The sequence below is a fragment of the Stegodyphus dumicola genome, chromosome 2 (genome assembly GCF_044657685.1).
Source record: "Stegodyphus dumicola isolate Sdum_Otavi_A_Nest chromosome 2, ASM4465768v1".
Lineage (NCBI taxonomy): Eukaryota > Metazoa > Arthropoda > Arachnida > Araneae > Eresidae > Stegodyphus > Stegodyphus dumicola.
The window spans coordinates 16,586,342-16,605,073 of NC_140769.1; the positions used below are offsets into that span (position 1 = coordinate 16,586,342).

The following is an 18,732-nucleotide window of genomic DNA, read 5'->3' on the forward strand; positions in this document are numbered from 1 at the left end:
AAATTGTATTTTAATATTTAACAGCCATAAATAATGTTTAAAACATTAGATAAAATTTATAGATATTAAAACAAATTACTTTTAAAGTAAGGTGACGTCATTGAATACATCATCCACAACATAAAAATTATATAAAATAGCGTAAACAATAAATTTTTTACTTAAAATAAAAATGCAAAATTAAATTGGTTTTTAATATTTAGAAGCCATAAATAATATTTAAAACACAGAATTTATGCATAATAAAACACATTATTTTTTAAATAAAATGACAACAAAGTATCGGTAACCATAAATAACTTGTCAAGAAATGGGTTTACCATAAATCGTGTTGCTGTTCTCAAAAATTCACCAAAATCCGTGCAACCGTCTACCAAAGTAGCACCCAAGAACTGAATTTAGCAGTAGCCTTAAAATTTACATTTAATGTCTTTTAATTTATTTATAAACTTGACAGTTTCATTGAAATCATCTGAAAATTGAAAAAAAACTTATAACAGTATTATTTCATATTTTAAATTTTTTTAGTTATTATTGAAGAATAAAGGTTTCCTTAAAAATAGCTAATTATATAAATTTATAGAAATTTAGCCATTAAATTTGCTCTTCTGTGAAAACTTTTTATTCCTGGACCTATATCTGATAACTTTAGATATTGATAAAGCTTTAAGTAAAATTTATGCCAGTTACAAGTTGCCTTTTTTTGGCTTACCTGCAAACATGCTAACTTGTGTACAAATCTCTTTATTTAATTATACCAGGCCATAACATGTGCCAGTGCTTATATTTATATATATTTGCTATGGGAAACTTTATGAGAGTATTGAATTGCTGTATTTCACTAATATTTCCCACTTGGTATATATTTGATTTTTACCGCATATAAACTGCTGATGACTAAAATGTATTTAATATACTAAGAGATACTGCCTCCTTATAAAAAAGTTCTATTTTTAAAATTATGTTAAATTATTTTTTAATTAAAGTGTATTCACCTTTTACCTTTACTGTCTTGGCAATTTATATTGCCTTGTTTGAGGAATGTTATGCATTATCCATCATAATCCTAATAAATTATGCAGTGAAACCTCTGTTGATAATCACTTTCCATACATGACCACCTTTGAAAATGATTGGCCTTTGAAAATATATTGATAAATTATTTTTGACACCTAACATCGTTTCTGTAGAATTGTTTTCCATAACCTTCCACAAAAAGATCAAACTCATTTGAAATAGCAGGTGATAATATAGAAGAGGTTTCACTCATAATGGCAGGTAATAATATAGAAGAGGTAAAGTAGAAAAATTTTAAGGGAGTATATCGCTGTTGTTAATTTTTGTTCCAGAATGCATTTAGATATGCAATTCATGAGGGATGGGTGAGAATCATTTTATTTATTTATTGCTCTAAACAGTATTGAGATGAATTACTACAATAATGTATTATTGAAATTAATTATTATAATAATGTATGTCATTACTCTGTCATTGTAGAATCGTTGTAGCCAAGTGCAGCAACGATCGGATAAAATGGAGATGGAAATGATTGAAGCTAGAGTGTATAGAACTCCAGAACTTAATGGAGATCTGTCAGATGATGATCTCGAAGGTAATTATCAAATTTAAAAACATTTTAAGCAAAAAAATTTTCCATTTTAATTGTTTGCCTCTGTTTAACCATGTCCTATATAAAATGGTTATTTCTTTTAGGGTTTAAATTGTAATAAGAGTGAATACCAATCTAATTTCCTCTAACACCCCCCCCAAAAAAAAATTATAAAATAAAATATTAATATAATTTGTCTAGACAAGATGTTTCCAAAAGATTGAGTGATGAAATATCTCATCATTGGTATTGGTTATCAAGCCAGGTTTCCAGTTAACAAAGTAAATCAATTAAGATAAGCTTTCAGTTCATGGTAAGTTTAGTTTCATGACATCTTTCATGAAAAATATGCAAAATTTAAAAATAGATCTTTTTCAACAAATTTCCGATTTGAAATTAGGCAAAAAAGAGGGCAGTTGGTCTGTTCCTTTTCCAGTCTGAAAATTCTGATTAGTAAATATTCCCTATCCTATTAAAGATTTTTTGAGGAAAAACCATTGGTTCTATAATATGCAGAATTAAAATTTGTATGCGATTTCATCTGTAGACAAAAATGAAATGAGAACTTTCGGTGGTTGTTTAAAATTTGAATTTTATTGGATGCAAAAATTTTAAATTTCATTGTTTCTAGTAATGACATGCCATGGTGGTATTGTCCAGTATACTGTAACATAGCTCAAAATTATTAATCTCTGCCTATTTTATGCTAGATGGATTCCCTCAACAGTATAGTTTGTAGATGCTTCTTTATCCAAGATATGCAGATTCAGAGCTTAGAAAAGTATTTTTCTTCTTCCACAATTTTTGATGTGATTTCTGGCTCACATGATTTTTCTTTATTACAGTAGTATTTTACATATGGCTTACAACTTAAGTCACAATATATTACAAAGTTTGCATTTTTGTAATGCTTCCTGTTGATTGTAAGTTAAGTAAATCTTTCCATTAGTAGACACTGTTAGGACCAAGCCATTGCTTCCTTTTTATCTAGAAGTACTTCCAAAATCCTGTTTCATACCTTGCTTCACGAATTGGTGATCTCTCTCTTCAATAATCCCAATCCGTTAAATGGTGTATCTCTGTTCATATAGTTTCATTTTTGTATGTATCAAGGGAATTTTAAACTGTTGCTTCTATATTATTGTTTCTGAAATAAATGATGCTTTTTTTTAGAAATTTTTGTATTTTAATGTGCATAGCTATCTTTAGCAATATTTGCAGTATGAAAAAATAATTCTTTAATTTAATAGAGTTTAGGTTATGCCATATTAACTGATTATAAATGATAAATTAAAAAATTTGCTTGTGTACTCATGTAACATGTAAATCTGTAAAGGAAATAGAATTTGCATGTGAAATGTTTTATGCATGCATACGTATAAAAAGTTGTGGCAAATTATTGCTTCAAACAAAATTTGGAATTTTCATGGCACTTTAGCAAGGTTCATCAGTTACAAAGTGGAACAAGCAAAGCTCAACCTCCATATCAGTGCTCTAGTAACAGTCTAAAAGTCAAACATGCTACTGGATGGCAGTGACTTTATGTTATATATCTTTTTTTATCATCTTAATTTGTACTGGATAAAACAGGAGAGAATTTATCAATTATTATATGTTGCATTAATATAGAATCATTATTGCCATTGTGAGAAAGATATTTTATTTCCGGATGCTCATGCATTACATGGTGACAAAAAGAAATAAGGCCACATTTGGCACATGTGTGGCATTGCCTTTTCAAACTTAAAGAATAAACTTCTCTCATTTTCACTGGATTTTGTCATAGACTTGCTCATTACTTGTTATAAAAAAATTACTATTTTTTACAGCATAATTTAAATCATCAGATGTCTTAAAAGGAAAAGGATGACACACATTAATGGCAGGAGAGAAAGACAACACAAGGTTGCGCTCTCCCTTCATATCTGTGTTAACCCTTTGTGATACAGTGTGTGGACACACTTAAAAATTTCCTTCTGTACGCACAGAAAAATTGAATGAAAAAGGATTTATAGGTTACTCTGAACCTTCTTTATTTATAGTAAATGGCAGCTAAACACACCAATCCATATATTTTAGCCATGTTTAGTTTTTTAAGACCCTCATTTTTCAAAGAAGTCTTCAAGTTTTTTTTTAGGGTATGAAAGGAATTGTTTGAAAAGAAATTTCTCTGTTATTTTTTTGGCTGTAGGCTAATCTCCTTATTCTATATTAGTTTTAAATTTTTACCTTGAAATCTTGCCTAAAATCAAATGGCGAACCCTAGATTGTGCCCAGACTGGGCTCACCGATAATCTAGGACAACTGAGAGTCTTTATTCTTTGCTTCTTCGCATCTCATCGGTCAGTTCATTGACAACAATGCTTATTTCAGCACTCTTTTCAAAGCTCTATTCATTCAGTGTGCCCACTTTGGGCACACCCACAGAATTAAAAGATAACTGCTATCTTCACAAAATTTTACTTGTGTACTCCTCTAGGCCTAATTAGACTGCCTACTTTTTTTTTTAAATCAAAACACCGACTTTTAAAGGTAGTGTGCCGGAAAGGGTTAAAAACTGATTCAACAAGAAACTTTCTTCATGACAAAAAATGATGAGGATGAAAGCAGAAAAATATGTGGCTTGTACTCATAATTTGTATTTGGTCCATAAAGTAAAATACCATGGCAAATTTAGCAGAAAAGTGCTGCTTTTGTATGGCAGTTTGTATGGTTTTGTTTTGCAGTATCTAAGGCTGAGATTTCCAAGACTATTTGTTGTTCAGTAATGCAGATTTCAACTTGTATTCACAAGACCTAGCTGCAAGTGACTTTCATTTTAGAAACTGAAGCAGTTTTTGTGTGATTTATATTATACAAATGAAGATGATTATTTAAACAGTGAGTTCGGAAATGGTTTGAAACTTTTTTTTTTTACTCGTCTTATGCTGAAAGGATTACTTTATTAAATGCCTTGAAGTTAAAGGGATAGGTTATCTGAATATGGCAAAGTGCTCGAGGACTATATGCCTTTTCATGGAGGATTTTATTCACATTACACATGAACACCAAACATGCAACCAGCTCATTCACCTGGATTCAAACCTGAGTCGAACGTTATTCAGCTGTCTTAACTGCTTGCCACTGAAAGGCCTGAAGTCAAAGGGAACAGTGTAGAAAATTGATGAAGTAATTTTAGACATTTATCTTATAAATATCAGCATATAAAGTTTAACACTTGTTGACATATAATAAGGTGTAATCTTAAAAAAGCTGAATCATTGGTGAGTCTAAAAACTTTTGTTTTTAAAAGGTAAAAATTTTCTCACTTATTCTTTTAATCTTCATTACAATCTATTATAATCATAGAAGCCTAATGAACAAAAATATTGCACCATTAAAAAAAAATCATTGATTCCATATTGTAGCAGCCGCCAAGACTGAATCCCTAATCAACTGAAAAATCTCTCCATATGTTCTTACTTTAGTATCATGTTTCATTTTTGTGAATGTTTTCGAATTCACTTTTTTTTTTTAAATTATTATTATCATTATTATTCCTTACTTTTTTATAAAAATGCAGCTAACAGTCTTTAATTTACCAAATAAAGAGGTGGATGTGATGTTTTTTCAAGAAAGAGGTCTTTTATCTGAAAGCAGGCATGCAAAAGTGGCCACAACACAAAAATTATATGTTAACGATGAAACCATTTGAAGATTCAATGTTAAAAATTGTCATTGAAGAAGGGCCTTTGTGTTGAAAATTGGTTCAATGGCTCCAAAATATCATTTGTCACTGCCATTAGATTTATGTATTCTTGGGCACGTGAGTTGATGTCCTTCAAAAAGTATGACAAACAGCTTAATATATGTGAAAATGCTGCATTTGATTGGAACAATTATATGCAAGAAGTGTGTTCCTTACATCTGATTCAAAAATTCAATGGTTAGTAGGTGGTCCCAGTAAAATAGCTGAAAATAATGAAAGTTTGTCTGGCCCAGTTGGTATAGTGGTCAGAGAAGCTGACTGTGATGCCGAAGGGCCTGGGTTTGAATCCCGGAGATGGCATGTTGTAATTGTCCGTCCCTTCATAGGAAAGGTGATGGTGGTCCACCTATAAGGTGCCTCCAAAATAAAGAGAACATTCTCCCACAACAGTTGATTTTTGGAGGAATCTGCTGGGAATATGGTGAGTGCTTTTTTTAGTCCAAAGGGATTTCAGTCCCGAAGGACTATTGCTTTCGTTTTGGCATTTTGCGTCGGACTCATAAACGTCGGTTCACTTTTCAAACTGTTGCCACAAAATGTTAGAGTCCTGCATTATATTTCAAGAAATTAAATAATGAAAAATCTGCATAAATGATTGTCTATTTCTCGCATTGTGATAAAACAATGGTACATAGAGCCATCGAATTTTGAATGACGAAATCCTACTGCGAATATGGGCATCTGAAATCCCAAATTTGGAATTTGTTTTATTATAGATTTTATATTTTGTAAAACTTTAACGAATTTTTGATTTACAAACTCAATGCTTTAAAAGCGAGAAATGGCAACGTTATATAGAAAAAAAAATACTTTTATCTCCAGCTCGCGAGACTGTGTATATCGGAAATTCTAAAGATATGCTTAATTTAACATTATTTTGCGATATTGCTCTTGAACTGAATTTTATGGTTTAAGTGCAAAGAACATGATATTTAATAAATAAAGGTAACACTCAAAACGTTAAAAAAATGCCCCTTCGGACGTAATTTAAAATCTGAAAAATTTCCGATTTTGTTTTGTTTTGTTGTTGTTGTTGTTGTTGTTGTTCATATCTCGAATAGAGATATCGTACACTTATGGAGAAAATTATTCAACATGTGCAGGATGGATCAATGATCTCGGGGGGGAAAATGATGCTTTTGATTAATTGTTGAGAGCAATTTCGGAAATATGGCGTTGTGATAAGGATTATTGAAAATATTTTTCAGAAAGAACATGAGAATATTATTGTTGTTATTACATACTGTGTCATTAATTTTTACATTTTTCACTTCACGAAGTCATGGCTGAAATCTTGGTGCAATCCTAAGGTCGTCAAATAAGGTCGAGTACCACTGTAATAAGGAAGTACCAAAAAATCTCGTGGATAAATAAAATAAATTATGTATAATATAAAGAACAATTAGAGGATGCATATCTTGCTGCTTAGCTAGTTGTTTAAGAATTTTTTTGCTGATATTAATGTCAAATTTATGCAGGAATAAATAGAAAGCTAATAAATAGTCTTTAACAGCTCATTTTGTACATTAATTGCAAAAATTACTCTGTCTTTATAGGTTTAACAGAAAATATATAAAAGTGTAAAAAATCAACACAAATACAGTGTTGATTTTTTGATAAAAATACACAAATACAAAAAATTTATACTAATATTGCAACATTAGTATAATTTTTTTATACACTAGAGGACCCCCCTTTCTAATAATTTCTTTTGATCCTTGATGCGCCCACCAGCGGCCGAGCGGTAAAGTCGCTGAACACTGGTAGTTCGTCCGAGGTTCGAATCCCGCAAACGGGCTGGCTGCATGGGTGTTTTCGTGGTTTTCCCCATGTGTAACGTGTATACGAGCCAGTTTCCCTTAGAAAGTCCTCCACGAAGGCATCCCTCCTCTTAGGCAGATAGCCCTCGAGGCTTTGCCGTAATTAAATAACCTAACCTAACCTAACCTGATCCTTGATGCATCCATTAATGGAAAGTTGATAACTTTTGTTGTATTTATTGATGATGATATACCATGATAGATGCTTTATTCAGCAATGTACTTATTTGTCCTTTGAAATATGTGTATTAAAATTACTTTTATAATGCCTCTATTTCCTCACCCCTCAATTCTTAAATTAATTACTTGAATTGAACTTTTATTTATTTTTATGTTGCTAAATATCGTAATATAATTACAGGTAATAGCTCTTTATATAAGCAAAAATATGAACGAGCTGTGAGAGATATGGAGATCATGAAAAGGAGAATTCAGCAGCAACATGAAGAAGAAATGGAACAGAAAACAATGCTCAAAAAAGCCTCTGATAAAAGGGTTTGTTTCTTTATTCTTATTTTAATAAATACCTTTGTATTCCCAATCAAGCAGATTCATGAAATGTATTGCTTTTTCAAAAAGAATATTTGGTAAACAAATAGTAATGAAACTCTTAATAAATTAGTTGGCAGAAGCATTAGAAGATGTTGAGGAAGAAAGACAGGTGGCTAATCAATGGAAGAGAAAAGCTCAGAAATTGGGCTCAGAACTGCAGGATATCAGATTGATGTTAGAAGAACAAATGGCAAGAAATGGGGAGTTAGAAAAAAAACAGCGCAGGTAATAATGAAATCTAAATTATAAGAATAACTTACTTTTGAATTTATGAAAATTATGCAAGCATACTGTTGCTTTATTCGACAAATTTTCTGATCCACATTTTAACGGTTTAAAACGGTTGTAGCACATATACACTTGTTTTCTTGATAATGATGCATCACCATATACTATTCAAATCATTTCTAAAGTTCCAATAGCAGATATACCTAATTTGGAACAAAATTTAATGTTATAATATTGTTCCATCTCAAAGCAAATTTTTTTTTTACAATGTCTTCTCAGTAAATGAAAATGACTCCACTGTTTTGATCTGCAAACAACAAAACCAGCTTAAAGTGGCTTTAACAAGAAAGAGATGTCACTCTTTCTACACAATGCATTTGTTCTTTCTTTATTTTATCACTTCGTTTTTTTTAATTTGTCCAGTTACTTTCTGAGTGCATGTATGTAGTAGGATCTAAAAGGTTTGGAGACTTCGCCTATTTATGGCAGCACAAACTTACAGTAAAAGTATCTGAAATATGTTTATCATCTTCCATCTATTTAAATGATCCGAGATATGTTCTCCATAGCAGTTTACCTACACATACATTCTTAATGATGACAGAAATTCTCACCAGAAATGGTATTTAGCCTTTCTATGTTCCCATTTCCTCAATTTAACTTTATGCAAAAAGTTCTGTCCTTTGATGATACAAAATTTGAAGAGATTTCCATTTATGCCATCAAGTGAGGTAAAAACATTATCAAAGCATATAGATGATTGTAAAAGATAGCTATTATGAACGATGCTATTTAATGTGGTCATGTGTACCCATGGCTGTTTGGATAGCATTAAATAATGGGAGAAATATCTTTCAAAATAGCAATGAAATTTAATTAACTTTAAAGTATAAGGGTTCCCAAATGAAAAGTGACACGTGCGATAACGTCAGAATGAATGCATAGATAGCAGCGCCACTGCACAAGTATATAAGGGGCGGTATGATGTTATGCATCTCAGACAGCATTTAACCGTGAAACCTGTTTGTAGGAGAATAAATTGTGCAAAAGGAAAGTCGTGCTATCCATGGATGCGTCCAGATCAGAACAATGTGCGGTAGTACGGTTTCTGGTTGCAGAAGGTGAGTGTAATGCGGACATCTATCGAAAAATGGTGACAGTGTATGGTAACCACGGTGTAAAAGTTTCCATGAAGGGCGGCAAATGACATCGGATCTGCCGAGACCGAGCTAAGCAAACAAAGTGATCATCAATGATTCCATTGCCTCCGTTAATGAAATGATCCAAGCTAATCGAAGGATTATGACCCGTGAAATCAGTCACGAACTCAACCTGAGTAAAGGAACGGTTAACACCATTATCCACAAACATCTGGGGTACAGCAAAGTGTGTGTGGCATGAGTACCAAAACACCTGACCCTTGATCATCAGAAACAACGAATGGGCTTCTGTCTCCAGCACTTGATCCGTTTTGAGGAGAATCCTGCATTTCTGGATCGTATCGTTGCGGGCGACGAGACCTGGTGCCACCACTATACACCCAAATCCAAGAAAATGAGTATGCAATGGAAACACAGCTCATCTCCTCCACCACGGAAATCGAAAGCAATGATAACTGCACGGAAAGTGATGCTTTCCTTTTTCTTTGATTGTCATGAACCACTTTTAATCGAGTTCCTGCCCCAATGGAGCACTATCAATTCCGCACAATATTGCAGTACTCTGATGAAACTGCAACAAGCAATAAAAAACAAACAGCCGGGCCTTCTCACGCAAGGAGTGATCCTTCTGCATGACAATACCCGCCCATACGCCTCCCAGGAAACACATTCTATTGTCCAGAGGACCTTAAACACATTCTGTTGGGAGGTTTTGGAGCCCCTCCCCTGTACAGTCCGGACATGTCACCCTGTCACTTTCACGTCTTTAGGCCACTTAAGAGAGCCTTACAGGGTAAATGTTTTCATTTGGACGATGGAGTGAAGGAAGCCGTGCAGGACTTCTTCAGGAATCAGCCGCAATCTTTATACAGCAAAGGCATTGAGCTGCTGGCGCAATGCTGGGACCTGTCTTTCAACACCCATGGTGGTTTCTTTTGATTTACAATAAAGGTATTATTTTTCTTCAACCTGTCCACTTTTCATTTGGGCAACCCTTATATATGTAATTCGAAGAATAAAAATGCTTACTTTCAAATAATTAACATTAGGGAAACATTAGTTATTAGTTGAATTTCTGCAAGTTTTATGCTCAAGTTTATGAACTGTTTCTATTATTCCTATTGTTTCTGTTTGTAAAGCATTTACATATACTTTACCCATAATCCTAATAATTGGAGAAGGTGTCCCTTATGTCAACATTTGTAGGGAATTCACTGATTTCGCCCTAACCTTCTTTAGACAGTTTATTATATAATAGGCCTGGATTTGTTTGAGAAAGTGACTGTTAGATATCTTCTTCTGTCATCAAAGTTGCAACTTGAATTTTTTCATCAATATCTACCCATGTGTTAAATGTATCTTAATTCATGTGAGTTGTGTTTTCTTCTTCAGTTGTCTGTATTTCATCATTTATTAAAAGACTGGCATACTTAAAACAATCTTTTATTGTCTTTTTTGAGATTCAGTTCCAAGACATGTTCAACAAATGCTAATTCATTTCCTTAACATCAAAAATGTTTTAATAGTTTGTATTTTTATTGGCATTTTTAAACACTGTTACTTTCTGTTTGCCATTAAGCCTCCTGTTTGTTATTACTGTTAATATTAATACAACTTATTTTTTAAATTAAGTCGTGAAAAATAAAGGTATTGAATCTTTGCAAATTATTAGGCTTGTTGTAAAACTGATGGAAGTATCCTATTGGATACAAATTACATTATCTGTTTTGACTGCTTGTTTGCCTCAGTAGTTCATAGCAACTTTGATACAAAATCTCCTGTGCAGACAAAATGGTGTTGGACGACATATCTGAGATGGAGACTTTATTGCATCACTGATAAACTTTGTCTCCTCATATAGATAGGTCTTCAGAGATGTAGAGATGACTGCTGGGTATGCTGGCAGTATGTATTACATGGGTGTAGATGTAAAATCCTATGGAACCCTGAACCATGACGCCAGCTGGCAGACCAAGTGCAATGATTTCTCTATCCCATTGTAATGATATCTGTTTTACCATGTCATTCATTTGTGACTGTTGCCGTGCTAACTCTGCAAGGATTGAGATTCATCTGAAAAGGTAGTGTCATACTGTTTGTTTACTTGTACATGTCTGGTATTCAGTGCACAGTTGCAGTTGTCTGGTATTCAGTGCAATCTACAGACATCAGCACTTGCAGTTAATTCTGGTTCTTGCATTAGGTTAATGTTGCTGTGCGATCTATCATGCCCTTACACATATCCTGCTTGTGCTCTTTCAGTGGTGTAATAAGGCTGGTGCAATTATTTTTGTCTGTCTGATCTTCTAGCACCCACCAGTTACATAGCCACATTACTATGGGGAAGGATTGATGATAAGCATAACTACAACTCATGAAGTTAAACTAGGATTTATTTATTTACATTAGAATGAAAAGAAAAGTAAAAAGAATAATCGTCAAAACATTTTGGACATGTCTGTCCTCACTATCGTTCACGTCTCATCTTGTCTGACCACACCCTTAGCTAGAAGGCACTCTTACATAATCTTAGCTACAGTTACAGTTCCCATATAATGTGCGGAATCGAAACTTCTGACACCAAAATATGGGGAAGGATTGATGATAAGCATGACTACAACTCATAAAGTTGAACTAGGATTTATTTATCTACATTAGAATGAAAAGAAAAGTAAAAAGAATAATCGTCAAAACATTTTGGACACGTCTGTCCTCACTATCGTTCACGTCTCATTTCATCTGACCACACCCTAATCTATCTAGATGGCGCTCTTACATAAGCTTAGTTACAGTTACAGTTCCCACATAATTTAGGTCAGAAATTGTTACATCGCATTTTGAATATGTGTTTCACTTGGAATTTAAAACAAGATTTTCTGGCAGTAAATTTAGAACAATTAAAATCAAAAGTGGACCATAGGATTTTGAATCCTCTTGCAGAGAATCTAAATTTCGTGTAGCGATATCGAGCTCATCATATAACTTTCTCAAAGCTGGAACATTTGAAGAGTTTTTAACACTTAGCTAGTTTAAAAGTTTACTCATAAAAGAATCAATTATAATATCTTTTCGACCAAAACAATCTTTAAGTAACTTTACACAGTTGTCATAATTTTTATCAGTTAATTTAAAACCAGATACTACACTTAAAGCTCCTCCAGTCAAATATGTTTTTAAATAGGCAAACTTTTCAATTTTCGAAAGTGAATCATTTCGATCGATAGTGGTTTTGAACGAATTCCAGAATTCATTCCACAATTTCGGATCTCCTGAATATGGCTTGATTGTTAATTTATGAAGTTTAACTGAAGAGTGTAAATTTAAACTATCATTCGGAGTACTTAACAGCTTTTCAGATGTTAACGAGTTAGTAAAACTCTCTTTCTGTTTCAATAAGCATTTAAGTTTGTTAGTATACCTGAGACATTTTTCTTAGTAATCAGTACTAGTGTTTACTTCTTCCTCAATTAAGTTTACATCAATGAAATGTTCAACTTGACAACTTAAGTTTATTCATTTTCTCTATTAAAACTTCTAGATGTTCGTCTAAGATATCACATGTAACATTTTCATCTGCTAAGGCAACATCGATTCTTGAAATTAGTTTAGTAGTACTGCTTCTTTCAATACTATGCTTTCGTTTTAACTTTTCAAAATTTTCTTCTGAAGACATGTTTATTACTTGAAACAATTATACAGTCAAAATGAAATTGATAAATGTTAATTGCTCACCTGTGATCCTTTTAGGTGAACTTTACTAATCCAGATGGCACAATCCAGCTATGAGCATGGAATTGAAACTTCTGACACCAAAATATAGGGAAGGATTGATGATAAGCATAACTACAACTCATGAAGTTAAACTAGGATTTATTTATTTACATTAGAATGGAAAGAAAAGAAAAAAGAATAATCGTCAAAACATTTTGGACACGTTTGTCCTCACTATCGTTCACATCTCATCTCGTCTAACCACACTCTTATCTGGATAGCGCTCTTACATAATCTTAGTTACAGTTACAGTTCCCACATTACTCTAGCTTGATTGTGTTGAATATGAACTCTATTTCCTCAAAATGATAAGTAGCAGTCTCTATAGGCCATAGTTCTTATTCTGTTAGACACAGATGTAAGCTTGAATGGCAGCCATTTTTTCAACAAGCATGCAGAAGGTTCCTACATAAAGGCACAGTGGAAAATACTCAATTCCAATATTTAGTACAGCCTATTGTTCTGCCTTTTCATAGTGCTTCAAGTGGCATTTTTGATGCACATGGTTTGCATATTCATTGCAATGCTAATTATTTGCATGTCCTATTGATGTCTACACATAGTGCAGATTTCAAACCTGTTGGGTACTTCCTTCTTGATGCTACATCTTTAATGCTGAATAGTGTATAATTCTAAAATTAGTAGTGCAGTAAAATGTTGCTTATGTGTTCCCAGATTTTTTTTTCCTTTGTTATAAATGACTTTTTAAACCCTCTAAATACTTAAGTTGAAATAGTTAATGAGTAACTTCAGTTGTATGCCACTAAGTTGAACATGAATTTGATTTGTGTGTTTTCTCCTTGAGAAAAGAGAAAGAATTTTTTATCTTAGACATACATCATTTTGAAGGGAGAAAACTGTGTGCTTTTTCTCATTTCCTTGGCATCAATAACTTTTTGGATATGACGTAACTTGTCACATAAAGTGTTATTTGTGCTACATGTTACACTTTTTTCTTTCTTTGTATTGTTTAGGGGAGTAGTGATGAATGTTAAATCATTTTGGTTCTTCCAATATCTAGATATTTTATTAATGGAATCTGTGGATTAAAGAATTTATGAGATGTTTGTGACTGTGGTTTGCTATACAAATATTTTATATTTTGCATTTTGCAAATAAAATAAATTAGCAAACAAAAGACTCTCTCTTAAAAAAAATCACATATCTTTAAAGTGAACATTCTAAAATGAATCAATAACATCACTAATTTGGGGGGAAATAAATGTCTATCAAAAAAATTGGAGACCTATTTTACAAATTCATTAATTCTATTTGTCAGGCTGCAAATTTAGCGATTATTGGGCTGTGTCTAAGAAAAAGCAAAGAAATTGCAGACTGACTGAGTGTGGGATTTAAGACATTATTTTTGACGCAGTGGCTTCATAAAATTTAACATATCAGAAAGAACACTGAATATAGAATCTGCCGTTTTAAACTCAGGAATAGGTGTGCCTTTACGTAATATTTAATATGATTTTTCATTCAGTCCAATTTAAAATTTATGTGGGATTTCTCAGTTGCATGTATTTTCTTCACATTCCAACAGCAACACATAAATGATATTGTATTATTTTAGAATAAACATATTGTTTCCATTTTTATTAATACTTGTTGTATATCATATTGTTTATAAATTAATTAATTTCAGGTTTGATGCTGAGCTGAGTGCTGCACAAGAAGAAATAAAAAAGGAAAGGCTTCTTCGAGAAAAAATTACTCGAGAGAAAGAACAGGCTCTTCATGAAAAGTATTCACTTGAACAAGATGTGCAGGTAAGGCATAGTGATTGATCACCAAAATTATGTAGCCATTTTTGTATTCATCTGAGAATTAATTTTGCATAAATAAATTGTGTTATATTTTAAGAAAGTGTAGCATTGTGAAAAAATATACTTCCAAATGATTGCTTTTGTGAAATCTTCCTAATTTTAAAGCTTTCGGGTTTTATTTCAGTCTGCAAAGTTAGATTCCGACATGCTTCATGAAAAAATTGCTCAATTAAACAGAGAGCTGGATGAGTTGACACTTAGCAGTAAAGGAGAGGAGGAGGTATTTTATTAGTTTCTTTCTTTTTTTTTTTCCAACATATTATTCATTATTTATACCCTACTTATAGAGACTGTAAGGGACAGGTCCATTTTAGATAATCTATGGATGTTATTTTTAGCAGTTGGTAGCAAAAATAAATATGTATGAAGTTTCAGAAATTAATTGCAATACATATGTTTATGCAGTTAAAAAATAAGAATGCTGTTACAACATTTTCAAAGCTTAGAATCCTTACACTGTTTAACTTTATCTTGATCAAATGAATGTCATTGCAAACTAACTACTAAATGTATATACTGAATTTCAGAAACACACAAAGATAAAAACTCAAAAGATTTATTTGCTACAGTTTATAGATTTTTTCCAGTGAAGCTCTAATTAACACAACATTCACAAACAGACAATTAAAACTACATCTATAAGCTTTCATGTGGAAAACTTAATTTTAACAACAAAACAGATAAGCGACCAACTTTCACTAAAGTTCTACTTTAGGAAGGCACTTCATTGTCTTTTTCACTATGCAGCTTGCCTCTTAATATGGTGACGATAGGTGAGGCAGATGGTAAAGTCTCTTAATTATTTTTCCCCTACTTCATTTCCATTTATCATATTTAGCTTCACGAAAAGTGCAAAAATGAAGGATGGCATGAACTATAGTCTCAGATGATGTAGAAAAAATTAGTACTGTGTGGAGATGATGGCATGTGCTCTGATTATTAATAAAGGGAGGATGATAAGACATCCAAGTGCCTGTTTTAAACTAACAGATTATAGCACATCAACTAGTAATGCAAAGATTCAAGGGTTTGCTGAATCATTTGGGCACTGCAGCACTATTCTTGACAATGTACTTTGTTTAAATACCACTCTTCCTTTATTTGAACTTAACATAACTTGTATTCTGGTGAAAACCAGTAAAAAAAAAAAAAAAAATCAACAAAAAAGTAACTGATTAATTAAACATTTTTTAAAGAACACTTGTGAGTAACTGTAATAATATTAATTGATTGACTATATATCAACTGATGCACATTTGTGCTGGACCCGATGTTGGCTTATTTTACTGCTGCCATTTAACCATAACACCTATTGTAGAAGGCAGCAATTATGCCACTATTGCTATGTAATGTCCTTGAAATTGGTAAATAAAGGTGAAAATAAGGTCTGTGTTATAGAAACTACGTATTTTGCCTTCTCACTTCTGTTTTTGAAACCACTATACTGACATTTTTTCTGCGTACTCATGTTCGTATGTCACAATGTACAAAATTGTTAAGCTTATAGTATAGTTTGAATTTAATGAAAAAATTATGTATTTTGCATGCTTGACTTATCTGAGTTATCTGCAATATTGAAGTGTTTTTATCACTTCTGTTCTGTCTTTAATTTTTACATACATGTGTTTCGTAGTTTAATTCACTTTCGTATATATTGTGCTGTAAAATATTTCTCTTTTAAGGTCACCCAGCTGAAACGTGCTAAACAGGAACTTGAACGCAAAACTAGAGATCAAGAAGAAGAGCTTGAAGAACTTGCTGCACAAGTACAAATGCTAGAGCAAGCAAAATTACGCCTTGAGATGTCTCTGGAAAAAGTGAGGCAGGAACATCGTAGGGAAGCCTCTGTTAGAGAAGAAGAAATTGAAGAAATCCGAGCTAGTTTCTCGAAAAAGGTAACGTGCATGATTCTTTGAAATGGAATTCAGTAAAAGAAAGTGAACAAAAAAGTCAAAAATAAATACGTCTTTTATGACGTATTTATTTTTAGTGGGAAAGAAATAGCATATGAAACTTTCAGGTTTTATAGTACATAAAATAGGTATTTATAAAAAAAGAAAAATTTCTTTTTTGCAATTTTTACCTTTTATATGCAGTGATGCCAAATATGCAAATGGCGTCATTTTTTAAAATTTAGCATTATCTTAATTTTAAACAAATATAGCTTTGGCATATTAATAATAAAAGCAAGCATTTGAAAAATAAAGCAGATGAAATTATAATGATAATGTTAGTATCTTAAGCATGTAATGTTCAGATCCCTTGTGATATTTATTTCTAATGAATTAATGTAACACTTAACTTAATACTTTCGGGTTATCCATGTTACTAGTTTCTATGTTAGCTAGAATTTCCTTGTTTGGGTATATTTTCAAGCGTATGCATGACCAATAGTCAATACGAACTATATTTATGTGTACTATACATGAGTTTGAATATGCACATGCATTTGCATGCTTTCAATTATTTGAATCTCGTTTTACTAGTCAATAACATTTTTGGGGAGTTGTTGTTGTTTTGTTGTCATGATAAATTATAATGGGGATACAGAGTTTACTGGCTAATGAGGAAAAAAACACTGGATTTCTTCAAAAATATGCTGATTTTCTTTGCAACAGAGAATATAAAAATTCACATATTATGAAACTGCACTTCATAAACAACTGAATTTTATGTAAACTCTGTGTCAAAGCTATTAGCAAAATGTTAGAATTGTTAAAAACTGGTTTTAAATTCCTAGTATTAGCTCACACTCTCCCTATATCTTGTTCAAATTTTCAATCATTAACAAAATACTTTTTTTTCATCCAATCAACTTCAAATACATTTTTTTAACTTGTAGTGGATGACATTTGATACAGTTTTTTCACATATTAAAATCAATTCCTACTTACTTATTCCTGTTTATCAGAACTAAAGATATGCTGTTTTTTTTAATGTAATACTTACAAATAATGACCATTTATTAGGAATTCTCACATATTTAATTTTATAGCAACTTATAAATAATAGTACATGACTGTGATAAATGGGATAGTAATATTTAACAGAATTAAGTGGAAACAGTAAGGCAGAGTTATAAAGATTTTTAAAGTGTATGGAATTAAAGAATTGTAGTTTTATAGAGTTGGATGAAGCAGATGTAATGTCCCATTATGTAGCGAAAGTTCTCCCAATATTTCTATGTTAATGTGATAATAGTATATGTTTAAAATATAACCCTTTAAAATGTCCCTTGCTTCACAAATGTAGAATGCGAATAGAAACTACAACACAATGCAAGCGACGATTAGAGGAAGAAAAACATGAGCGCCAAGAAAAGCTTGCAAATGAAACAAAAGAAGAAAAGCGCCAACGCTTAGGTAAACGAAATCAAAGATTAGAGGATGCGTCTCAAGAGCAGCACAGAACTCAATTATTAGCTGATCGTCCAAGACATGCACTATCAATAAAAAGTGGAACTCAAGAACAAAGCAAATTACGATTGCAAGATCTACGTCGTAGACACGTACTAACAACAGCAAATGAAACTGAAGAATAACGCAAAGCTCGCCAAGAAAGACAATGTATTCAGCATTCACAAGCTTATTACTTGTTGTTAAGAAATTATAGACCACCATCAGCTTCATAAATTAGAAATGAAAAAATGTTAATAAAAACTAGCTAAAATAAATATTTTCTTTGTTGACCTAAGTAGGAATTGACTTAATTTTTTTTTATATTACTTGTTATAATTATTTATGAACAGAACAATACTATAAGTAAGTATATAGTTATAAAGATAGTCAAATAAATCTTTTTCACCAATCTGCAAAGTTGCTAATGCATTGGTGACAATTCATAGGGTCATGAATTAACAAAAAGTAACTTTTATTTATTAAATTATACTTGTTTTGAGGGATAATAAGAAGTCTTTTTCTTAATGTAGCAGGTTTTTGCAATTAAATTTTATTCATTGCTAATTGTATGGAGAAAGGGGGGAAAATGGTACAGTATCTGACATATAAAAAGAAAT

At 32.0% G+C, this 18,732-nt stretch overlaps 1 protein-coding gene across 2 annotated transcripts in view; it reads left to right on the forward strand.

Annotated features, from left to right (window-relative positions):
• Mhcl (Myosin heavy chain-like) overlaps positions 1–18,732 on the forward strand; it is a 260,663-nt gene that overhangs the window by 209,080 nt on the left and 32,851 nt on the right. For both annotated transcript variants that reach the window (XM_085810468.1, XM_035365536.2), the window contains 6 exons: positions 1,498–1,612; positions 7,539–7,672; positions 7,800–7,954; positions 14,537–14,660; positions 14,842–14,937; positions 16,400–16,612. In XM_085810468.1, the coding sequence (XP_085666594.1) occupies positions 1,498–1,612; positions 7,539–7,672; positions 7,800–7,954; positions 14,537–14,660; positions 14,842–14,937; positions 16,400–16,612 (837 nt within the window). The remainder of the gene's footprint in view (positions 1–1,497; positions 1,613–7,538; positions 7,673–7,799; positions 7,955–14,536; positions 14,661–14,841; positions 14,938–16,399; positions 16,613–18,732) is intronic.